The sequence below is a fragment of the Hemitrygon akajei genome, chromosome 8, assembly GCF_048418815.1.
Source record: "Hemitrygon akajei chromosome 8, sHemAka1.3, whole genome shotgun sequence".
Lineage (NCBI taxonomy): Eukaryota > Metazoa > Chordata > Chondrichthyes > Myliobatiformes > Dasyatidae > Hemitrygon > Hemitrygon akajei.
In genome coordinates this window covers 34456434-34483234 of record NC_133131.1, presented here as the reverse complement: position 1 = coordinate 34483234, position 26801 = coordinate 34456434, and the positions used below count along the sequence as shown (strand labels likewise).

General features: G+C 40.5%; 1 protein-coding gene across 1 annotated transcript in view; it reads left to right on the top strand.

Annotated features, from left to right (window-relative positions):
• slc5a2 (solute carrier family 5 member 2) overlaps positions 1 to 26801 on the top strand; it is a 54478-nt gene that overhangs the window by 11249 nt on the left and 16428 nt on the right. The window contains exons 2-9 of the mRNA XM_073053578.1: positions 7829 to 7900; positions 8626 to 8730; positions 10214 to 10273; positions 10959 to 11063; positions 11291 to 11396; positions 17611 to 17691; positions 21253 to 21482; positions 22311 to 22446. Of these exons, the coding sequence (XP_072909679.1) occupies positions 7829 to 7900; positions 8626 to 8730; positions 10214 to 10273; positions 10959 to 11063; positions 11291 to 11396; positions 17611 to 17691; positions 21253 to 21482; positions 22311 to 22446 (895 nt within the window). The remainder of the gene's footprint in view (positions 1 to 7828; positions 7901 to 8625; positions 8731 to 10213; positions 10274 to 10958; positions 11064 to 11290; positions 11397 to 17610; positions 17692 to 21252; positions 21483 to 22310; positions 22447 to 26801) is intronic.

Genomic DNA, 26801 nt, shown 5'->3' with positions numbered 1-26801 from the left:
ACTTTATGCCTTAACTTGCAGGTTGAGCTGGTGGTGAGGAAGGCAAATCCATTGTTAGAATTCATTTCAAGAATACTAAAATATAAGAGCAAGGATGTAATGCTGAGGCTTTGATCAGACCACACAGAGTATTGTGAGCAGTTTTAGGCCCATTATCTCAGAAATGATGTGCTGGCATTGGAGAGGGTCCAGAGGAAGCTCTTGAGAATGATTCCAGGAATGAAGGTGCATATAAGGAGCATTTGATGGCTCTGGGCTTGTTCTCGATGGAATTTAGAAAATTAGGGGGGGATCTCATTGAAACCTATTGAATACGGAAAGGCCTAGATAGAGTTCATGTGCAGAGGATGCTTCCTTTAGTAGGGGAGTCTAGGACCAGAAGATACAGCCTCAGAATAGAGGGACATCCATTTAGAACAGAGATGAGGAGGAGTTTCTTTAGCCAGAGGGTAGTGAATCTGTGGGATTTCTTGCCACAGATGGCTGCACAGCCCAAGTCATTGAGAATATTTAGAGCGGAGTTTGAAAGGATTAGTCAGGACATTGAAGGTTATGAGGAGAAAGCAGGAGAATGGGATTGAGAGGGCTAATAAATCAGCGATGATGGAATGGCAGTGCAACCTAGGACATACTAGTTCTGCTGCCCCAAGCTAGGGCAAAGTCCTGCAAAGTAGTGTTGAATATGGTATTGGTTGTCCACTGTTTCCAACAATGATGTATCCTGTGCAGGAGGAGTTTTCTAGTGAAAAAGCCATTTCACTAGGGCAGTTCAACTCGCTCAGCCTCAAAAATCTTGGTCCAATGGTACAAAAACATCGTCACGACTGGAGACTGCAGTGGAGAGGCATGGCATCTTCTGTGCCTTGTCATGCCCCTAGCTCTTCACAAAACATTGCAGCACCGCCTTCTTGACCGGTGGATGTTGTAGTTGATCTCCAATCTGCCGGAATTGGCTTGGTGTGCTGGAGTAGGCATATCCCTATCTCATCTGGTTTAGCCCGCCTGTCGGAGTGGCATACCAGAGTGTGGCCACTGTCGCATGCAAACAGTTACTTGGAGCTACAGGTGACAGCCAGGTGGCAGGTGGGGACCAAAATTGGATGAGCTGCCCCGGGGTGAAGTACAACAAGACCACCACCAGAGATCCTACCACTCCCTGGAGATCCCTTGAATATGGTGTCATTGGGCTATGGATCTGTTATCCCCCATCTTATACGAACCAGGTAACCCACCAGCAGATGCCTGTAATGTGGGAGAAGTTCAGAGCACCGTGACGAATGTGCAAACTCCACACAGACAGCACACCAGATCAGTATTGAAACCAGACTGCTGCAGATCCACAATTCACTACTGTTATATTGTCAAGTCGAGTCGAGTCAAGTCAAGTCAAGTTGCTTTTTCTTGTCACTTCAACCATAAACTGCTGGTACAGTACACAGTAAAAACGAAACAACGTTCCTCCAGGACCATGGTGCTACATGAAACAACACAAAACTACACTACACTATGTGAGACAGCACAAGGCTACACTAGACTATGTAAAACAACACAAAAACTACACTAGACTACAGATCTACACAGAACTACACAAAATGCACAAATAATGCAGGGCAGTATATAATTAATTAATTAATAAACAAGACAATAAGCACAGTAGAGGACGAATTTCAATATAATAATAAGTGATGTAGATGTCAGTCTAGACTGTGGATTTTGAGGAGTCTGATGGCTTGGTGGAAGAAATTGTTGCACAGTCTGGTCATGAGAGTCCTTGTATGGTTACTGTTCCACTCCCTTTACATGTTATAATTCTTCTGTCCTTACTGGATAAAATTCTACTGCCCTATATTAAATTACTATTAGGCCAATCATTACGGAGTGTACTTTCACATCCCACCCATTCCCATCTTAATGACAGAACTGTACTATGAGAGGCAGTGGAACTGTATTCTAGAAAAGAGAGTGGAACTGTAACATATAAAGGGCAATGGAGCTACACACAGTGAGGAGAAGTAGAACTACAATATGACCATATTAGAATTGTGGATCTCCTGTTACTGGTCTACTTAGACTTTCTAAAAGATAGAGCAATATACAGCATTCAGATCTTCTGTGAGAATTGTTGGAGCTGTTTGTCCTTTAGAGGCAAACTCACCACTTTATGTTGATGATCACACACATGCTAAATAGGTGTCAGGTCTCTGTTAACTGGAAGTCTTGGATTCTCTCTATCTAGCATGGCCAAATCTAGCATGGAAGTCTTGGGTCCCTCTGTTTTAGGGTGTATCTTAATAATTAGGGTGCAATTCTGACCTCTTTCATCTTACTCATAAACTACTGAAACACAAACTGCATGATATACTCGGACTGCACTCCATTGCTATAGTTGGCCTCAATATCTCTGGATTTACGTTGGGAAAAAATCAGCCAGGCATCTTGCTAATCTAGCTCTTGGTCAATTTTACCATTGTTTGCTCCATAACTCTATGAACTGGGGCATAAGGAGAGGATGGGATTAGTGGCAACAATGATCCTCCCCTCAACCGAACATTTCACAGCCATTTTTTTGCTAGTAAGTGGCCATTTGAATGACATCTTGAAAGACAACCACCTCCTATGGAATCCTTTGTAGCAATGATCAATCCTGCTCAGAAAAGGCAAGGAAAACAGAGGAAAGAATCTGGAAAAACTTCAACCAACACTCCTAGTGCTGGCTGAATGATTTTTTTCTGGAATGGTTTTAACATCAAATGAAACTAGTAGCATAAATCCTGAACCTGCAATTCCTATGCCAAGCTTGTCAAGACCCCATAGATCGAAGGAGCTTATGTCAAACTAGGTATTCCATTTTAATGCCCCATGAAAGTTAAATGCAGTTTCGTTTGGAACTTGCATTTTGATCCCTGAAACCTTATCAACCACTTTGATCTAAATAATGACGATAATAATCAACTGAATGCATGCAGAGGTTGGACTTGGACAACTCATTAACCAGCTGGGTCTAGGCAATTCATGTACTAAGTCCAGCCAGGACAACTAACTTATGAACTTGGTCAGAGGCTGAAAGTGATGAATGCATTTAATAAGTCAGGTAAAATCTGTGGGAGAAGAAACAAAATTGATTAATCCAAATCTCCTCTAAACTAAATTCAAAGTGCAGTGAGTCATCTCTGCCCATACTTCAGGCTGCAGGTGTTGTCTTGAATATTCAAATATAATGTAAAGGCATCCTCAATGGCTCTCTATATCTTTATATTATTTGAGGAGACCTGCCGATAATATTACCTCCTTTAAGCATAGTACAATGTTTTTTTTAAAATACTTGTTCCAACAGACTTGGCTGTGAATGTATTTCATTGAGGGATTTCACATTATAACTTACCAATACAAATCTCTAACAAATTGACATTTGAGTATCAGCTCAGATTCAAAAATGAGATGGATATGTTAGTTGCATTGAAGCTCCAGAGAACAAAAGTAAAAAAATCCCCTGTGATAATTACAAGAGAACAAGATTTGCATTTATTATTGTAATATTAGCCTTTACTTCAAGGTCACAACAGTTCAATTGAAAAGGAAGAAAAATTTGGTCTAGTAAATTCCTAAAATCTGTCAGCAGCATAAGAGCTAATAATTAACGTTATTATTGAATAGGGAGAGACATGGTTAAATGCACAGCTATCATCAATCAGCATTTCAGGACCTTCCATCCGACCCTGAAAGAGTTCACTGACTCGAAGAGTCAAAGGCCCCACAAAAAAATTACAAGGAAACATTACTGAGGAATTTCAATTGCTCCTTCTTTAGCACAATTGTCAGTGTAAGTGAAAGATTAAAGAGAATCATTGCATCAAGTGTTTTGTTCATTGAGTTTATTGACTGGAACGGGCCAATGTAGTGGAAAAAGTCCAGCAGAGATGTTCATGTGATCTGATATGGATGTCTTTAAATAAGAATACTCCTCTTGTTTTAGGGTTCTTCCTTCACAGGTAGCCTTTACATTGCAGGAAGATTGTGTTAGCAATGTAAAATGGGCAAATATGTGAGCATTTCTAAAATATTCAGAAACCTATATCAAAGTAATACAAAAGATGGCTTGAACTGGAAGAACTCTGTCTCAGTCAAAGGAGAGCTGGTCTGCATGAGTTGAGATTTGGCATAAGTCTCAAATATTGTAATAACTTGTGGTAGCTCTAAGTCAACAGTTTGCTCCAATAAGTCATGCAGCTTCCTCCAACACCATGCATCCTTTCTTAAATAAGGAGACAAAACTTGTGCACTGTATTCCTGCAATGAGAGGCCTAGGCAAACATGGTAAGGACCCAAGTGCTGGAGTATCCAAGACTAGAATCAAGACATGATTTCGAAACTGAGATGAGAACAGGATTCTTGGTTGGATGCCTAGACAAGAAGCTGACAAGACTAGACGAGACTCCAAATAAGACAGAAATCCTAAACGCAATCACAGTGAACCAAAGTTCAGCTGATGATTGAGACCTGAACCTGTGTTCAAGTGCTCTTTAATTATCCAAAATTGGACACCAAAACATGGCTGCCAATTAGTGGAGTGGACCAAAAGCTTTAAAAGGACCATGCCAGCTATCCATACTCTGAAGAATAGGATCAAGTAAATCTTTGAGGCTGCCACGGTCGGGTGCATACCGTAACAATTCCAGTTTGGCTTTACCTACTGTCACAATGATTCTCTATTTCTAGATCCCAACCCCTTGCAATAAAGGCCATTATGCCATTCACCTTTCTAATTACTTGTTGCTCCTACCTCCAAACTTTTTTTTGTATTTCTTGCACAAAAACACATAATTCACTCTATTTGCAATTTCCCTCCTTTTAGATATTAGTTTGCACTTTGATTCCACATATAAAGGGCATGATTTCACACTTCCAAATTTTTGTTTGCTCACTCTATCTATCTGTATTCTGTTGCAGAGCCAAATATGCTCACCATAAATATGTCCTCCCACCAATTTTAGTGCCACCAGCAATCTTGGATACCTTGTCTACTGCTCCATTCTCTGGGTGATTAACATAAATAGTAGATAATTGAGTGCCAAGAACTGATCCTTTTTCAGATAGATAATTCTTAGCTGTTTCAAGATTTAACTGGAAGTTATGCTTTCATATATTTTTAAGAGAGCTGTGGCATCTACCCTCATGGAACCAGTATTCTACAGCACTGGCTCTGACCTGTCTGACATCATACGTCAGTATGATACATCATACATCACCTGTCTGCACTAACCTAAGTCTCACCTAAGAAATATAACAGTCTTCAACATGCCAGATTACCTTGACAACATGCCATAACTGACCCATCTTCCAGGAACAGTTCTTAATTCCAACCATCAAAGACAGTCCTTCAGCACCAACCTCAAAAGAAGAATCAAGTACTGTACATGAGGAGACGAAAGCAGAGAGTTGAAGGGAAGAGGAAAGCCAAACACTCGAATTGGTCAGATTGTTCATTGAGTGCTTTGAATTCTTATCATTAACCAATTACCTGTAAAATAAAACCAATACTGTTTACAAAGATGATAGGATGGCATCCGTTAATCTCTCGAGACCATGGATCTGTGCCTGGAAAGTCTTGCTTCAGTCACTCCAGGGCGCAGGCCTGGGCAGGGTTGTATGGAAGACCGGCAGTTGCCCAAGCAGCAACTCTCCCCTCTCCACGCCACTAATGTTGTCCAAGGGAAGGGCAAAAGCCGATACAGCTTGGCACCAGTGATGTCGCAGGAGCTGCCAGAGCAAGGTTGAAGGCAACGTCGGACCGCCTTAGGGACTCCAGCTCTGGATTTGTCCTCAGGGTTTACTCCCGAAGCCTTTCCCATGAGTGGGTATGGCTGCAAGGCAGCGGAGGTTTGAAATCAGAGTTTTCCCTCTCTCAAATGGACTGCCTTCCCAGGCTGACGAGCTCCATCTACCCATCTACAAAGGTGATTCGTCCAATGGAAAAATAAAAGCAATATTTTAAAACTGATGAATTAAGGCCTACCAAATTCCATACAAATGTCAGCTACTTCACCTTCTGTATTTTCTTAACCCATTCTTCCTTGTGCTTTTTCCTGCCTGGTGTCATGTGCAGTCCTACTCCATCAACTGCATCTTGGCTGATAGAAGCCTGCAATGGAGGAGACTGCAAGTAACTCTAGAGGGAGGTCTTCAATATTTCTGAGCTTAGGACAGTTTGCAGTCAGCCAAATGGATGTATGTACTAGGATGGCTGACAAAGACATTGCAGAAGCAGCGGTGACTAAAAGAGGAAGTACATTTGTACTTTACCGAGTCTCTGTCACACCTCCTGGCTGGTGTTTCAGCAACCCTAACAAGATCACAGTAATGCATTTTGCCCCATTCAGCATCCTCAATACCACCAGTCAAAGCTTCCACTGCAGTTCCCATCGGGTGGAGCCTGAGGTGCAATGGAAGATGCCGCAAATGTCTACATGGAGTTAGCTACGATTTCTGTAATGGAAACAGATGGGATCCAAGCTCCAGGTAGAACCTGGTGCATTTGACATTTAAATCTCCCAGGCTTTTTGACATTGACTGCAATCTTTCTCGCAGTGCAGAAAGTGTTTATCATTGACAGCTTTTATGGGTTGTTTATATAAAATTCCGACCTGAATCACCTGAGAGGAAACCTGTGTGGAACGTCAAGCTGGCATCATCTTTGATCTTGATCTTGCTGTGGAACATACTTGGTCTTCCACTCATACCTGTTGCTTAACTATATGCAGATCTTATTTATCCTCACCAATTCCGCACTACAAATGGAAAGAAACACTTCTGCTTATCTATTAAGACCGTTTTTTGCCTTTTTTTCCTGGCATTGGGGTCTTGATAGTGGGGAGGTTGTGGGGAGAAGGTGGGGGAAATCACACTGGTGCACTTCTAATGTTTGTCAGCCCTATCTCCTATGCCGTTCTTCATGTCCCTGTCCTTACTGAGCTGTCCTTATGCATCACCATTTGAATAATAAGCCCACACCAAGCATTCTCCTTTAGCAAATCCATTCATTCTGTACAAGCTTGAGACGAATGGAGGTATCACAGAGACTCTTTCTTACGTTTTGTAACTTCAAATTATTAAACTAATTTGAAGGAAGATACAGGAGTCCGAAAATGCGAGTCTAACTTAGAGTTTTACTTTATATAAGGTGCATACATATCACATGATAGCATGATGACGTATGCAATTCTCATATTTATACATACAACCTCAATGTATTATTTAAATGCCTAAGAATGCTCAATCAAACAATATATATACAAGGTTACTCAAATATTATTGAAACATTAAATACACAACATCTTTGCCATCAGGATCTGGGCTATATGTGGCCACTCATTTGCCAGGCTGTGCATCGTAATAAAGCCCCTCATACCAATTTGAACATACAATTCTCCACACTAGCAGCATTGGGACAGACTATTTCAGGTGCACAATTCATTATACAGTATCTACTAATAACTCAAGCTCTAAAGTCACCTGTCTATTTAAAGCAGGAGCTATTATAGGTCACCTGTATATCAGTTCCTGTGCATCAGCTTGAATAAAGTAGAGGGTGGTGGGATTGATCAGGATGGGACCTAATTGACAGATTTCTTGTTCTTCTCTCCCCAAATCTCCTCCTGTCCTTTCACCTGGAGGACATGGTCTCCAACAAGTGTTTTAAACATTCATCTTAACACTTCAGATCTGCTACAAATTGCTCCTTCTTTCCAAACAGGCATAGTTATTTGCTTATAGATATAGCAATTCTAATCTGATTTGTTGTCTAATATATCTTGCTTTATTTTTTGTTTAGTCCATGTGTAGGACGAACCGTGGAACAGTGGGCGGGTACTTCTTGGCTGGGAGGAACATGAAATGGTACACTGTAAGTGACAACTATTTTCTTGATTTACTCTAAGACCATAAGACATTGGAGCAGAATTGGGCCATTCAGCCCATCGAGTCTGCTCTGGCATTCCACCATGGCTGATCCTGGATCCCACTCAACCCCATACACCTGCCTTCTCAATGGGACTATAAGACACATAACAGCTTCTTAAATTAAAACTGCTAAATTGTCATAAATCTATCATTTGAACTTTTATGTAAATTCACAAATTTGTCATTGTTGGACAATAAGCCACAATTGACAAGTATATCACAGCCTGAATATGTAAAAATACAAATGGTTAGAATTGGATAAAAGCCCATAAACAGCAAGAAGTTAACTTAATGCTTCATGTTTGTCAGCAGCAACAGGTAGCTTTTAAGATGATTTGGACACGCCAGAGTTCCTCAGTGATGTGGAAATTCTCTTGGCATGTTATGTGATTGCAGCATGTTTCAAATTGTAGTTCTAAAAAATAGTGCTCAATTATGTAATTGCTGATAAGTATTCCTTTTGTGACTAAGCCTCTCTGAGGTGTAAGGTGATTGCATCAAGGTTTCTGAATTGAAAGTGTAGTTTCTTTTGTTTGCCTAGTACTCTGAATTTCTTTGGTAGAGGAAAATATTTTGTTTTGACAGTCAATTGTCCATTTTTGCATAGGACAGACATTTTAACGGCTTTTACGTGGGAAAAAAATCTGTCTTTCTCAATTCCAATTCCAGATTGGAGCCTCGCTTTTTGCCAGTAATATCGGAAGTGGACATTTTGTTGGTTTAGCAGGCACAGGAGCAGCAAATGGTTTAGCAGTTGGTGGCTTTGAGTGGAATGTAAGTACAATGAAAGATGCTGAGCTTAAATTCAAAACAGTAATCATTTTATTAATCTTGACTGATGAATCTCTGGAATTCTGAGTTTCCCTCTTTATATATCCTGGACGGTGTGAGACACACTGTCTTAGTACTCGATCCAATGTTGCATCCAGAAAGGGTTTTGGCTTTAAACATTAACTCTGTTTTCCTTCCATAGATGCTGCCTGAATTGTGGAGTAATTCCAGCATTTTTGTTTTTATTTCAAATTTCCAAATCTGCAGTTCGTAACTTTTCATTGTTTCCAATACTCCAGCTAATGCCTGTCCAATGATTTGTACAGTTCTGGTATGACCTGTTCACCTTCATATTTTATTCCATTATTTGTAAATCTAAATAACTCATATTTTTAAATTGCTTTTGGTTATGTGAAAGGACACCAAAGTTATCATTGCTTTTTCAAAATCATCCCCTTTTTAGTATACCATTTTTCCATATGAGTCGTATGGAATATTAACTACAAAAGAGAGACTGGACAAATTTGGATTGATTTCCCTGGAGCATCAGAGGCCAAAGAGCAGCCTGACAGAAGTATACCCTGTGTGAAATACTGAGAGGGATAGAAAAGGGAGATAGTCAGAGTCTTTTTCCCAGGCTAGAAAAGTCAAATACCAGAGGGCATAACTTTATGGTGAAATGGGAGAAGTTTAAAGGACATTTACATTTTTTTAACATAGAGTGAGAGAAGTCTGGGAAGCTCTGCTAGTGGAGCTGGTGCACGCAGATACGACAGCAATTTTTAAGACATTTATACAGACACATGAACAGATGGAATGGAAGGATATAGACCTTGTGTAGGCAGATGGTATTAGGCTGGGCTGGCGCCATGGACAACACAGACAACGCGCGCCACAAGGCTTACTGCTCTGCTGTCCTGTTCAGTGTCCTAATGGTCCTCTTAAAGTGCTTTATACAAAAGTTTTACCTACTCCATTGTTCTCCTTGTCTGTCATACTCCATTATCCTACAAGTATCCTGATTACTGCTTTACCAGGTTTAATATCATCTGCATTATTTTTAAAACTGCTCCCTAAACCTAAACCTAAGTTACTTACATCTCAGTAATAGACTCAAAATTGAAATTGACTATTAGGGATCACACTTTATATTATGGTCCTCACACTAACAGCAGTTGACCAGATTAACCCCAAGGATTGGACTGATTTAACTACTGACCAGTAGTGATTAATCCCTTTTTCATAGGCAGCCGTGTGAGTTCGGTGATGATTTGCTTCCACTCCAAGCCTCTCTATTCTGAGTTGGTTGGGAGACTCTGCCACTGACAGGCAGGTTGGATATGTATTTGTTTGGGATGCCGTGTGCGCCCTCTGCTGTTTGCACACAGCTTCCCCATGTGTTCCTGTCATTGACACTCAGGGTGCCGAGTGCCGAGTTCTTTTGGGTCATCTACCTTATTTTTACATTGAGATTTTCATTCCACAGGCCCTGTTTATTGTATTACTTCTGGGTTGGCTTTTCGTTCCAGTTTATCTGACAGCCGGGGTAAGTATTAAAGTCTATTTCAATTGAATGGCTTCAGCATTTGTTTCATACTAGTTTTGGCTATTAGTTGATGCATGGAGAATTCTGTGACATTCTTTCTCAAGCAAGATCTCAAAGATGGAAGGACGATCTGCACTGTGTTATCTAGACCCCTGAAGCTGCATTCAGTGTTGGATATCATGAGGGGGGCGGGGGTTAATGCTAACTTTGATTCTAGTGAGCAAAAGCAATTTAACTGCAATTTATACAGTTTTCGTGATTTTATTCCCAATTATTTTAGTTCACTCAAAAGAGGAACTCAGCAGATCGAAGGAATAAAGAGTTGGTGTTTCAGCCGGGATCGTTCATGAGAGTCCTGATGAAGGATTTCAGCCTGAAACGTAGACACTTTTTTCCTTTCCATAGACGATACCTGACATGCTGAGTTCCTCCAGCATTTTGTAAAACGTGACTCTGGATTTCCAGTATCTACAGAATCTCTTCTGTCAGTGATTTTAATTGAGGTTGGCTTTTGTATATCATCCTAAATCGAAAATACATGTTCCATTTAATGTTTCTGGGTTATTATTTTCCTGCCTGTCCTCTGCAATCAAATACTGATAAAGCATTTATGTACATTTGTTAACTCTTTTTTGATGTATATAGTTGGACATTATTTGAGAATTCCATTTGTCCCTTTCCTCAGGTCATCACCATGCCCCAGTACCTAATGAAGAGGTTTGGAGGAAACCGGATTAGACTATACATATCTCTTATCTCTCTCTTCCTTTATATATTTACAAAAATTTCGGTAAGTATCTCCTTATGCCATTATGGCATTCACCTAGCTTCGCCAATAAGAGGCCTGCTTATAAGTGATTCTAATGGAGAAATTTTCTTTTCAATGATGCCCAATAGTCAGACTCTGTTTATGAAAGGGCTCCTCGAGTTCTACCTTCCACTTTAAGGATCCCGGTGGAAACAATCCTGCTATTTCATGTTTGTTTACCGATGGTGACTTGTCTGTTTACCTTATAGGTGGACATGTTCTCTGGAGCAGTTTTCATCCAACAGGCTCTGGGGTGGAACATCTACGTTGCAGTTATTGCACTGTTGATTATTACTTGTATCTACACTGTCACAGGTAGGCAACGAAGATCAGGTGGGCAAATATTGACTTTATGTGTAGCATTCAGGCAGTTGGTGCTCAAAAAAATGGGACGCTTTATCTGTAGACAGCCAAAACAAGCAAGCTCTCACCTCTACTTTATGTAGAGTCAGTTGATCTCACCCACTTTGGCAATAAGCCACACAGTTAGGATGGACTCAACTTCCTTATTTGCCCTGTGCTAGGTCAAATGCTCTTCCCCACTGTAGTACTGTACTACATAATGTGGGACCTTCTATTCCACCACTGGCCTGCGTTCAGCAGGAATGGCGTTAAGTTTGTTAAAACTGATCTCAGAGAATCTAGGTTGAGAGGAGAAGAAAAAAATGAGTTCCTGATTTTTTTTAAATCTCAGAACATTCTAATTTTGTGGATGCTGAGTTGAGATACAGCTGACTTCAGCTTGGTACAACCCTGCATTCCCCCAAACCCTAGTTACCTTGTTATGAATGTGTCACTATCCAGACACCTAATACACAAGACAGCTCTGACCCTGAGACCCTCTGCTGAGGATGTGGAAAAGCCCATCAGTAAGCATCACAGCCTTTGACTTTTCTCCCACTCCTGAATCAATTAAAATTAATTAAACAAGTTATTTTTAACATCTTCACCAACTTAAAATTTAAAATGACTTTTTAATTGGATTCCACAACATAATTGAAATTTGCATATAATTCATACAGCTGGGGGTTATACATATAATCAGTTTAGAAAGTCATTGATGACCATTTTACCAGAACCATCGTTGGTAGAATCTCAGGTGGTGACGAAAGGGCGTACAAGAGTGAGATGTGCCAACTAGTGGAGTGGTGCCACAGCAACAACCTGTCTCTCAACGTCAGTAAGACGAAAGAGCTGATTGTGGACCTCAGGAAGGGTAAAACGAAGGAACACATACCATAGAGCGAGTGAGCAGTTTCAAGTTCCTGGGTGTCAAGATCTCTGAGGATCTAACCTGGTCCCAACATATCGATGTACGTAGTTATAAAGAAGGCAAGACAGTGGCTATACTTCATTAGGAATTTGAAGAGATTTGGCACGTCAATAAATACACTCAAAAACTTCTATAGATGTACCATGGAGAGCATTCTGACAGGCTGCACCACTGTCTGGTATTGGGGGGGCGCGGGGGCTGCTACTGCACAGGACCGAAAGAAGCTGCGGAAGGTTGTAAATGCAGTCAGCTTCATCTTGGGCACTAGCCTACAAAGTACCTAGGACATCTTTAGGGAGCAGTGTCTCAGAAAGGCAGTGTCCATTATTAAGGACCCCCAGCACCCAGGGCATGCCCTTTTCTCACTGTTACCATCAGGTAGGAGGTACAGAAGCTGAAGGCACACACTCAGCGATTCAGGAACAGCTTCTTCTCCTCTGCCATCCAATTCCTAAATGGACATTGAACCCTTGGACACTACCTCAATTTTTTAAATATACAGTATTTCTGTTTTTTGTATGTTTTTTAATCTATTCAATATACAAGCTGTTATTTATTTATTTACTCGCTCTTCTATATTATATATTGCATTGAGCTGCTGCTGCTAAGTTAACAAATTTCACATCACATGCCAGTGATAATAAACCTGATTCTGATTCTGAATCAAGATAATTGACAACATTTTTTTAAAAAGCTGCAGGCAACTGTAAATTCAGCACATACTCAGCAGGTCATGCAGCATCTGTGGAAAGCGAAACAGTTGATGTTTCACTTCTGGGAGCCTTTTCAAGATATTCAAGAGTACTTATTATCATCTGCAGTGCACGAGTGTAAAGGAGAAAGAAATTATTGCTACTCTGGATCTGATGCAGCACAAAAAAACACAATAAGCATAAAGAACAATATAAAACACAATAAATATAAATATAAACAATCCTATAAAACTAAAAGGTACATGTAACTGTTACATACATAGACTGATTGTATATATATTAAGTGATGTGTATGTAGTGGTGGTGAGGGGTGGTGGAATGGGTTAATAGGTGGAGGTTTTGATCAACCTGATAACTTGGGGGACGTAACTACTTTTGAGCCTGGTGGCCTTAGCTTCTTCTCCATGGTGGGATCCTTCATGATATTGCTGGCCTTCTTCCGACACCTTTCTGGATATGTGTCCTCAATGGCAGGTTGACCGGTGCCAGTGATGCGTTGGGCAGTTTTAACTACCTGTCATAGAGTCCTCTTGTCCGCTGCAGTGCAGGTTCTGTGCCATAGTGATGCAGCTCATTTCACCCTGCATAGACGCTCCCAAGCTAATGAAGCAAACACACGTGGAAAGTAGATTCCAGCAGGCTCTTTATTATTTTTAAGCCTATATAAAGTTCACTAAAAAACTGGGCTCCTGTAAATGGCTACTTGAGTTTTTCTAACCAAGCGAAGCTCCCAAGCTACCTTGAGGTTAAATTTAGGTGTTCCACTTAACTCAGGTCAACTTCTATGTTTTAAGGCACTGATAATCCTGGGACACTAGAATATAAGAATCTTTATCTAGAAATTGAAATGATGCACTGCTGGGAAATTTGGTTGTGCAGGATGAGGTTCAAGGTATTGTGTATCATTGAATGAAGATTGTACAGGGAAAAGTCTCCTTCTCTACCCTCTTTATATTTACAGCACCAATATCATATTTTTATGTTACCTGGCCACACCACTGTTGTTGGCCAAATCAAAGGTGGTGTTAAATCAGGGCATTGGAGAAAGATTGAAAATCTGGTTCAAAAGTGCAACAACAACAATCTCTCTCTCAACATCCGCAAAGTCAAAGAGCTGATTATTAACCACAGCAGGAAGAAACCAGAAGCCTATGAGCCAATCCTCATCAGTTGATCGGAGGTGGAGAGGGTCAGTAACTTTAAATTCCTTGGCATTATCATTTCAGACGACCTGTCCTGGTATCAGCACAAAGAAGGTACAGCAGCACTCCTGCATCCTTAAACATTTGTGCAGATTTGGCATGTCATCTAAAACTTTGACAAACTTCTATAGGTGCACAGTGGAGAGTGTACTGTCTGGTTGTATTATGGCCTGATAAGGAAACACCACTTCCCAAGAATGGAAAAACCCACAAAAAGTGGCAGAAGAACTCTCCACCATTGAGTACATCCACATGGAGCACGGCCAGAAGAAAGCAGCATCCATCTTCAAAGACCCCCCACTATCCAGGCCATGCTCTTGTCTCACTGAACTATTGGGAAAGAGGTACAGAAGCCTTAGGTCACATACCAGCAGGTTCAGGAACAGTTATTACCTTTCAAACAGCAGGGTCCTGAACCAGCGTGGATAACTTCACTCACATCAACACTGAACTGATTTCACATCATATGGATTCTCTTCCAAAGAACCTACAACTCATATTATCAATATTATTTATTTATTTTTTAGTATTTGTATTTGCACAAATTGTCTTCGTTTGTACATTGGTTGTTCTTCAGACTTTGTGTGTCATTCTGCATTGATTCTATTCTATTTCTTTGTTCTACTGTGAATGTCTGCAAGAAAGGGAATCTCATGTGGCATATACGTATCTTGATAATAAATTTTCCTTGAACTTTGAAGGCTTCTCCTGGGGACTCCTGAGAGAGATCAGGCAATTTCAGGAGAAAGACCAGGAGACTGGTGAAAATTAGGTTAATCGAAGCTGCGGCTGAGGTCATAATTGGACACAGTTGGTAGGGACATCAAGGTAGCTGCCTAGGCTCTATGGCGAAGATTAGTAATTAGAAGAGGGTGAAGTACTTTAGGGAGATTGTAATTAGAGGAGTGTGAAGTATTTTGGGGGGATTGTCATGAGGTGGGGGAGGGGTGTTAGTTGAAGTTGGGATGGGAGGGAGGCTGATCAAGAGGAGGGAACTGGTAGTTATTAATTAGTGATGGGTGAGAGAGTCTAGATGTAGGAAGCAGATTTATGGAGTTGTTGGTGGAGAAGTATTGGCAGAACAGTATTTTGAATTAGATCAGATCAGTAGGTTTAGCTATATCGGGTAAAGGTAATGAACTTATCAAGAAGGGAAGTGTCACAGGTTTGGAGGATAGAATTGGATCCGAAGGGGGAGCCTGTTAAGTTTATTACTTAAAACGGCATATGGGAGCTGGGATCCCAGAAGTGGAGCAGAACCTGTTCATCAAGATCATTCAGGTAACATTGAAGCTGGTCTCAGAAATTCCCACATCTGTGCGAGTTGTTCACAGAGAGCATGTGCAGGTAACAAATCAGGAGTGGAGTGCTTCTCCCAGCACCGGATATTCTAACACATGTCAAGATCCTTCATTCACTCATGCATCTCTCTGAGAAGCTGGAAGAAAGATCATCGATTTTGTACAATGCACAGCATGTTCCAGCTACCCTTTATCTTTCACTGAAGTTAAAGCTCAAAAACATGGTACTAGATGTGCTCCCAAATCTCTTCTCCTCTCCTCAGCATTAAGGTATAATGGTATATTACTCTTATGGTAATAATAATGCCACTAGTGGTGTAATGAGTTCTTTGGATCTGTGTGGGCCGCTGGACAGAATTGGGCTCCAAGATTTTTAGAGCACCTCAATTGGTTAATTGTTGTTTAATAACAGTCGTTAATAGTTCCTGGTGTTTCTCTCTAGCGACTTACGGTCTCTTGGTGCTTTCCGTTTAAGCTTGTTAAGTTTACTTGGATGGGCTCAAGGACTCCGTGTTACTTGTATTGTTTAAGTGGATGCCCAATTAGCATTAATCCTAGGATGCTTGTTTTGAGAACATTGCTTCTCGCGGTGTCATTCGGCTGAGGCTCCAATGTTTTTTTGGGGTTATTATGAATAAACTCTCGTCGCCATTTCCACATCAGAGTCTGTCTTTCCTCTGGCCAGCGCACGTCATGACAAGTGGTAGAAAGAACCAGATAAGGTAACTCCTTGAATACTCTGTGCACATGAAAAAGGTAATAAACTGCAGCAGTTTTTCCAGAATGCTAATCTGTTCCAGTTAATAAACTAACATGTTAAATGGGGTCATTGACATGATGTTTTTAATTTTTAGCTTATGCTAAAAACTGTGCCAGCTAACTGTAGAATTAAAATTCCACAATAATGTAATTATTCATTGGACCTTTGACTCTTGCACTCTATATAAATCTTTAAAGGGTCAAATGGAATATTCTGGAATGCAATCAGCAATGTCTATACACATAAATTAATCATGCCGCTCTTCATTCTGATATTTAACCTTTATACGGCAAGAACAGTCAAGAAAACTCCAGAAGGCCAAGTTGGACAGTTACATTCTTTTATGGTTGAGCAAATGTGATCTTGAAATGGACATTACTAATTTTGTGTACCTTTCAGAAAAATTGTTTGAAATTTATTAATTGCCTATGATATGGTCTCTTCTACACTGGACAACCCAAAAATAGATAGGATGATCACTTCATAGCATACCTCTGTTCAGTCTGCTGGGGTAACTTCAAGTTTCCTGTTGTCTGTTATGTTAATTCTGCATGCCACTCACACTCTGATAGTTCATTCTTCACCCTCCTACACTGTTCTAGTAAAGACCAACGTAAACTCAGCGCATCAGATTTTGTATTCTGACCAGATGCATTATAGCACTGAATAAGTAACCTGATAGAACTTCTGAAATGCTTATTGGACATTATTCATTTCATGAAATGAAATGAGTACCATGAAATATCTAAGCCAGAGTAGCTTTCGCTACTATCTGAATGGTGAAACAGACAATGCTCACCCTCTCCCTATCTGGTTCCTTCATGTACTAAATTGAGAGTCTCTAAACCAGGGATTCCCAATCCTTTTTATGCCATGGATCAATAACGTTAATTAAGGGGTTCATGGATGAAAGTCTCTAGATGAAAATCTCTCATCTGGAGGCCTAGGACAGAAAAGAAGATCTCTGCTGTTCTCACACTGTGCAGTAGATTTTAGGTTAGCAAAATTATCTCCCCAGAACCTCAAAAACCTGCCTGCCAATGGAGAATCTCACAAACTATAACAGGCAGTTGGCAAAACAAATGCTAACGGACTTGAGTGGTGGAGATACTAATTATCTCCTTCGCAGCAGGATCTAAATAATATTAGTTTGTGGTGGAAGAGGAGGACCTTCAGGTCCTCATGCATCAGCCCTTTAAAAAGTTAAATATGATAGACAGAAATCAGTTCTAGAAACAAGAAGCCATTTTTGTGTAATATCTGTTTTTGATGTTTTGCAGGGGGACTTGCTGCTTTGATGTATACAGACACAGTACAGACATTGGTGATCATCGCTGGAGCATTTGTGCTGATGGGATACTGTAAGATCATTATTTCTTCTACCTTTCAGATAAAAAAGGCTTAAAAATTTCCTTGCTTCCCTTTAATGCTTTACCAAATTTTAATTATTAGATGGTAAAATATTAAAATATGTTGGTGCCCGAAATAACTTGTTTGCCACTGTGCATGAACGACTAGATTTTCAAGTGCAAGGGGCAACACATAATTAAGAAGACAAACCACACATTGGCTGCATTGATATCTTCTAGTGAGGTGACCTTGTGAGAATATCTGGATTTGTAGGCATCAGGGAACATCTGGTTTTTGTGAGGTCGAGGAGGGGACATGAGAAAATGCAAAGGAAAAGGAGACACACATTGGTCACACTAAACCTGATACTACAGAACTGCTTTTGTTCTGCTGCAGTAGTACATCCCCTCTTGTATAAACATGTTATGTGCGTGTACTCTTTTTGATTGTAAATAGTTCTGAACAGGCGCAGAATACTGAGTGAGGTGATGGAGAGAACAGCTGCCTCGTTCTATATGGTGCAGCAGTGAGTGTCTCATTAATCACACGTTTGTATTGTGATAACGATGGACAAATTCAAGTAATGTTGATGATGATTAACATATAGTGTATAAGTACTGTAAATAATATGGCTAATCTTAATCTGGTGCAATGAATTCTTTATCTGCTGAATTTCTAACTGAGGTAGTGGGTTATCCTGCAGGCATCAAGGAGACAGTGAATTCCAACACCTAATCAAATTAATCTGTGTGCTTCAAACAAAATTCTGTTTGAATAAACTAACGATGGTGGTGGTTGTCTTGCGGGGTCCAAGGAAGACTAAACATTGCGCAGTCATCTGTAGATACGCATGTGGTTTCGGAGGCCGAAGCACACGTGAGGTTGCAGGTTGGGCATGGAATGGCGGTTGTTGGAACAGGTGCATACACAGCTTTGTGGCGTCGGACTCGTGCTGCTGCAAGGCGCTGATTTCGGTCATCCCCAAAGTCAGGTGCAGCTTTTCTGGTCGGGGGCACCACGCAGCCCCGTCGGCTGCGGACTCCTCAAGCTGTCGAGGCTGGAGGTCTGCCCGTTTGATGTACGATTTCAAATTGTCTTTGAATCTTTTTTTGGGGCAGCCCTGATTGCAAACTAATAAACTAATGCTCACTTTTAACAATGATATGTATGTATGTAGCTAGATCTTGTTAAACTGCTGAGAGCCATGTCTGTCCTTGTGGCATTGGATGTGCATTCCAAGCCATCCTCAGTTCTCTCCCACTGGGAAAATGGCTTCAGAGGTTTGAAAGGGCAATGACAGGATTTGGAATCAGATGATATAAGGATGAAAGCATTCCTGTAACACCTTGGTGGTGAAGAGTTATACCACATCATCTCTCAATGCTAATTATGAAGCAAGCACTGCATCGGCTGCATATTCCATTCTCCATTAGAAGGAGTATACGTGATAGGTGAGGCTTGAGCTGGTTCTGCTCCGTGATGTTTTACTCCACTCTCCTCGGCGCTGAGGCTGGGAGACTGCACCGGCTGTTATATGCTTTATGTCTGTGAGCTTTGTAGTGCTCCATTATATGATGAACTGAGACTACAGGCCGATTTGGGTCTATGAACTCAATTTGGTTCAGAATACTGTTGCTTGCTTTTATTGCTTGCATGATTTGTGTTTGTTTTCCTCTTTCTCTGCACATTTAATTGAGTTCTTTAGGGTTTCTTGGTTTCTAAGCAGACAAATTTCAAGGGTGTACAACATGCATACTTTGATAATAAGTGTACTTCTAATCCTTTGCATATTTTGTAGAGTCAATATGTATTCATGAAAGAGAGCTCATGTCAGAGATTTTTTTCTAAGTTGTAACTAGCCAATTGTATAAGAAGGAAGCAGTGGATATGGTGTACTTGTACTTCCAGAAAAGCTTCGATAAAGTGCTACACAAGAAGCTGTTAAACAAAATTGGAGAACATCACATTGGAAGCAATCTACGTGAGTGAATTGAAGAGCGGTTAAAGGCACTGTTACCTCCAAGCTGTGTAGGGGTGCACAGCCGCGCAGTAACTGAAATGCCCCCACACACATAGCCTATGTTGCCACGCAGCTGGAATTTCCTTTTATATAATCTTCTATTAGAGTACCACACAGTTTTCACGCTGAGAAAAAATTTCTTGCTTAGAGCAATGGTTGGTCTGCACAGCTGTAAAAAAAATTAGAGGGAATGTTGGTTAAAAGAATACAGAAAGTAGGAATGAAAGAACAATTTCAGGCTGGGAAGCCAGGACATGGCTTATGAAGATATGCTGGGACTCCATCTCTTTATAAGCCATGTCATTGATTTCAATGAGAGGTATTTAGCAGAATGCTGAACTACATTGCCTAAACAGTAGAATATCAGGCGACAGAAAATTAATCAAACTTTAGGATGCTATTGTCACACTGCATTTTAAATTTTCAATTCAGTTCTTGTTGCCAAGTAACAAGATTTTTAAATGCTGCAGCCATGGCTGAAAAGAAATATTAAGGTGATTCTAGAGTCAAAGGCTGAAATTATAACCTTAGAATAACGAGACTGCGGATTTATCAACCTATTAAGACTGTAAGATATACAAGCAGAATTAAGCCATTTTGGCTCATTGAGTCAGCTCTGCCATTTCATCATGGCTGATCCATTTTCCTCTCAGTCCCAATCTCCTGCCTTCTCCCCATATCCCTTCATGCCCTGGCTAACCAAGAATATATCAACCCCTGATTTAAATATACCTAATGACTTAGCCTCCACAGTCACGTGTGGCAACAAATTCACCATTCTCTAGCTAAAGAAATTCCTCCCTATCTCCGTTCTAAGTGGGTGTCCCTCTATTCTGAGGCTGTGTCCTTTTGTCTTCCACTGCCCCACCAAAGGAAGCATCCGCTCCACGTGCACTCTACTGAGGCCTTTCAACATCGGATAGGTTTCAATGAGATTCCCACCCACCCCCACCTCATTCCAGTGAGTAGCGGCCCAGAGTCATCAAGTGCTCCTCAGGTGATACACCTTTCAATCACAGGAGCATTTTCGTGAACCTCCTTCGAACCCTCTCCAAAGTCAGCACATCCTTTCTGAGCAGGCATCGGACAAGTGATCTTCCCCCTTTGGAAGTAACGCACCCCTCTTTCCAGTCTGGCTGAAGAATCTCGACACGAAATGTTGATTATCCATTTCCCTCCATAGATACTGCATGACCCCCTGAGTTCCTTCAGTTCGTTGATGTGCTGCTCCAGTTTTTCAGTTTCCTGTGTCTCCTGACAAGTAATTTTACAGAGGACAAATCATAAGGCCACTGAGAGAATAGAAAAAGTGGCAATAAAATATTATTTGTAAATTTAATAGTAGTATTAGACCAAGGGCACAGACAGAGATCAATGTGAAATAAGCTTCCAGAGTATTGGGGGTGGAATAAAATTAGGAAGCTTCAGAGTCAATTTGAGCTGTAGGATTTCTATCGATGAGTTCATTAGACTGGATCAGCCGGCCTTCCTCTCCTGTAAGTACTTTGCAATTTTCCCTCTGACGTGCAGATATCTTTTCTGTTTCCCACAGCCTTCCATGAAGTTGGGGGTTATCAGGCATTGCTTACCAGATACAAGGACGCTATACCCATCAGGCACAATTCAACAGATTCATCCCGCTACAACATCTCTGACCATTGCTACCTTCCCCGCGCGGACTCGTTCAACCTCCTCCGGGACGCAGTCAGTGGTGACTTACCCTGGCCAGGATTAATCTTTGGCATAACCATCATTGGAGTCTGGTTCTGGTGCAGTGATCAGGTAGGCTGCAGATTGACCAGGTCTCAACAAATTTGTTTCTTAAAAACAAAATGCTCAATAAGAGTCCAGATGGAGGGAATGATTGCCATTTGTTTCAAAGCTTAATATAACATCAGTGTGTTAAATACATTGTTCTTCCCTAGAATAATGGAGTGTGCCTTTCTATTATTTACGAGTGCAATGTATTATTAATATTCAGGTAATAATTGCTTTGTCTCTATAATAATACATATCGAAGCAATATTTACTTATTGCGATACTGTGGCAGAGTTGGCCCTTCTGGCCCTTAAGCCTCTCTGCCCAGCAATTCCCAATTTAACACTAGCCTAATCATGGGACAATTTACAACGACCAATTAACCTCCCAACCGGTACGTCTTTGGACTGTGGGCGGAAACCGGAGCACACATGGTCACGGGGAGCACATACAACCTCCTTACAGACGACAGAAGGAAGCAAAGCTGGGTGGCTGTGACTGTAAAGCATTGTGATAACCACTACACTGCCATGCTGTCCCAATAATGAGAGATGATCAAACGAGAGTGGGAAAGGGAATCAGAGGATTTGACTGAGGATGTAATCAATGAATTGACATGAGATAGAGGCTCCAAATCAAATGGGATCATAAACATATCTGTGCCTTTAGTGATAGGTCAGGATGAGATGGTATTGTATTAATGTATGAGAAAGTGGGGTATAATAACTGCTGGGCTAGTGAGATATAAACTAGAGAACTAAAACATTGCAGATGAGGGTAATCAGAAATACATTTAAAGAGTTTTCTTCACATCTTTCTAGCAATTATTTTTATTATATCTGTCTCTTCCAGGTCATCATCCAACGTTGCTTAGCAGCAAAGAACCTGACACAGGTGAAGGCCGGCTGCGTCCTGTGCGGTTACATGAAGTTGCTGCCCATGTATCTGATGGTCTTGCCAGGCATGATCAGTCGAATTCTATATCCAGGTAAGTTTTCTTAGTCGAAAGGCTGCTTGTTCCAACCCTGCAGATTTTTGTGAATGGGTGTGAAAACCAAAATATGCTACAGGTTATTGGTGAGGTAAGACCTAACACTCCACCCCAAACACTTACACTGCCACGCTGGTATCATTAGTACAAGGTGTCCTCATCAACTACAGACTGTACACTTCCCAGTCTCAAATTTCCTCATGTGATGTAAGGCTAGCACCATGTTTCACAACCCTTAAATAGGAGAGGAAGCATTACTGATGGGGTAGAGAGGACATTTTGTGATGATGTACTAGGGTAAATAGCACAGAAAGAGTCCAGATTTTAGTCAGGTGTGTAATGATTTCACCTGACAAATACATCTGAATCATATGGAACACACAAAGCCCAAGAACTTGAAATGACATTCCCTTTCATTACCATCAGAGAAGAAAATATAGCTTTTCATCCCTGCACAGGTGACACAAAAGGTTTACATGACCTTAAGCCATAGTAGAATTTGCCTATGGCAATTTCAGGCCTCTGTAATGGGATTACTTATGGTTCTTTGCCCTTGGTTTGAGGTGAGGTAATGTGAGGATTACTGGTGATTTTTTTGCCCCTTTACAGATGGAATAGTGTGAGATGAGAGTATTACAGGTTCTCCTCTTTGTTATGTTTTGCTAACTTCAAAACATTAAGCTAATTCAAAGGAAGACACGGAGTTTAGTTTAAGTGAGGTGCATAGCTCTCGTGGCAGCATGATGACATTTGGAATTCATATATTTATACATATAACCCATAATTAATTATTTAAATGAACACGAATGCTTAATCAAACAAATATACACAAGATTATTCAGATATTACTGAAATATTAAATACACAGCGCGAGTCCTCTGTCATTGTCAGTAAACCTTACCCACTTCCCACCTTTCACCATCTCTCAGTAATGGTACAGTATCACCCAGTTGACTTTGAGTCACCGTCAATACTTAAGTGATAGTTAGAAGGTGGGCAAATCTGATTTCCTCGAGTTCTGTTATAAGTATTATGATTCCAAGAAACTACCAGGAGAAATAGAATAATTCATCCTGGGCTTGAGCTAATGACAATGTTGGGAAAAGGAGGGCATTAAGTCTGCACTATCTCTCTCCACAGTCCCATTCCGTTGAATAGTGAATCTGACATGAAGGGTCATATATGTAATTGACCTATTGTTTTATGTTAACCAATGGCCATAGGCTTGACCCCTGAGAATCATGAAGATTTTAAACATAAACAAGAACATTGATGTTAATCAGTCATAAAACCACAGTATACATGAGCAGAATTAGGATTTTTGGCCCATTGAGCTTGCTCTGCCAACTTTTGCCCCCAACTCTCAACTCATTTCCTCTTGTTTGAATCTCCCCTACTCTCAATGGAAAAAGCTTATCCACGTCAACTCTATCTATCCCCCTCATAATTTTAAATACCTCTATCAAGTCCCCCCTCAACCTTCTATGCTCCAAAGAATAAAGACCTAACTTGTTCAACCTTTCCCTGTAACTTAGGTGCTGAAACCCAGGTAACAGTCTCGTAAATCTTCTCTGTACTCTCTCTATTTTGTTGACATCTTTCCTATAATTCAGTGACCAAACCATACACAATACTCCAAATTTGGCCTCACCAATGCCTTGTACAATTTTAACATTACATCCCAACTCCTATACTCAATGCTCTGATTTATAAAGGCCAGCATACCAAAAGCTTTCTTCACCACCTATCCACATGAGATTCCACCTTCAGGGAACTATGCACCATTATTCCTAGATCACTCTGTTCTACTGCATTCTTCAATGCCCTACCATTTACCATGTATGTCCTATTTGGATTATTCCTACAAAAATGTAGCACCTCACACTTATCAGCATTAAACTCCATCTGCCATCTTTCAGCCCACTCTTCTAATTGGCCTAAATCTCTCTTCAAGCTTTGAAAACCTACTTCATTATCCACAACGCCACCAACCTTAGTATCATCTGTATATTTACTAATCCAATTTATCACCCCATCATCCAGATCATTCATGTATATGACAAACAACATTGAACCCAGTACAGATCCCTGAGGCACACCGCTAGTCACCGGCCTCCAACCTGACAAACAGTTATCCACCACTACTCTCTGGTATCTCCCATCCAGCCACTATTATATAACAATCACAGCACGGAAACAGGCCATTCCGGCCCTCCTAGTCCGTGCCGAACTCTTAATCTCACCTAGTCCCACCTACCCGCACTCAGCCCATAACCCTCCACTCCTTTCCTATCCATATACCTATCCAATTTTACCTTAAATGACACAACTGATCTGGCCTCTACTACTTCTACAGGAAGCTCATTCCACACAGCTATCACTCTCTGAGTAAAGAAATACCCCCTCGTGTTTCCCTTAAACTTTTGCCCCCTAACTCTCAAATCATGTCCTCTCGTTTGAATCTCCCCTACTCTCAATGGAAACAGCCTATTCACGTCAACTCTATCTATCCCTCTCAACATTTTAAATACCTCGATCAAATCCCCCCTCAACCTTCTACGCTCCAATGAATAGAGACCTAACTTGTTCAACCTTTCTCTGTAACTTAAGTGCTGAAACCCTGGTAACATCCTAGTAAATCTTCTCTGCACTCTCTCTAATTTATTGATATCTTTCCTATAATTCGGTGACCAGAATTAATATTGAATCCATTTTACTACTTCAATATTAATACCTAACAATTGAACCTTCCTAACTAACCTTCTGTGTGGAACCTTGTCAATGTCTTACTGAAGTCCATATAGACAACATCCACTGCTTTACCCTCATCAACTTTCCTCGTAACTTCTTCAAAAAATTCAATAAGATTTGTCAAACATGACCTTCCACGCACAAATCCATGCTGACTGTTCCTAATCAGACCCTGTCAATTATATATACCATCTCTAAGAATACTTTCCATTAATTTACCCACCACTGACGTCAAACTGACAGGCCTATAATTGCTAGGTTTACTCTTAGAACCCTTTTTAATCAATGGAACCACATGAGCAATACGCCAATCCTCCAGCACCATCCCCGTTTCTAATGACATTTGAAATATTTCTGTCAGAGCCCCTGCTATTTCTACACTAACTTCCCTCAAGGTCCTAGGGAATATCCTGTCAGGACCTGAAGATTTATCCACTTTTATATTCCTTAAAAGCACCAGTACTTCCTCCTCTTTAATCATCATAGTTTCCATAACTTCCCTACTTGTTTCCCTTACCTTACACAATTCAATATCTTTCTCCTTTTTCTTTTCAAATCGTTTTATTATTATTATTATTATTCAAAAATGCATAGGTACATCGGAGTACCAACACTTACAATGCCTCAAAACAAATCTTAAAGATTGAAAATTTTTGTGAATAAAAAAAACCCTACTAAGCAAGAAAAGTGTGAAAAAAAAGAACCCATTGAGGGCACAACCCCGGAGCCATGCATCATATAGAAAGCTTCTATATATATTTGATATATATTTTTTCTTTTTGTTGGCAGTTTGATGTTTATTTTTAGAAGCTTTCTATATGACGCTATATATATTATATATATATATATAATATCCTTCTCCTTAGTGAATACCGAAGAAAAGAAATCGTTCAAAATCTCCCCCATCTCTTTCCGCTCCACACATAGCTGTCCACTCTGATTCTCTAAGGGACCAATTTTATCCCTCACTATACTTTTGCTATTAATATAACTGTAGAAACCCTTCAGATTTATTTTCACCTTACTTGCTAAAGCAATCTCATATCTTCTTTTAGCTTTTCTAATTTCTTTCTTAAGATTCTTCTTACATTCTTTATATTCCTCGAGCACCTCATTTACTCCATGCTGCCTATATTTACTGTAGATATCTCTCTTTTTCCTAACCAAGTTTCCAATATCCCTTGAAAACCATGACTCTCTCAAACTTTTAACCTTTCCTTTCAACCTAACAGGAAAATAAAGATTCTGCTCATATCTCCTTCTCCTGAGCCTTCTCCTCATATCCTTTCATGCCCTGATCAATCAAGAATCTATCAACCTTTGCCTTAAATATACATAAAGACTTGCCTCCACAGCTGCCTGAGGCAAAGAATTCCACAGATTCACCATTCTCTGGCTAAAGAAATTCCTCATTATGTCATAATCATGGTTTCGGCAGCATAGGAGATACAGCCATTGATACAGAATATGCATGTGTCAGCTAATTATTATTTAATCGAGATAGTATTTAACTCCATACTTGTCGTCATAGTGCTTGTCGAGACTTGGGCAAAGCACAGAAATGCTTCACTGCCTATTTGCTTTTGGTCTTCCTTGAGAAA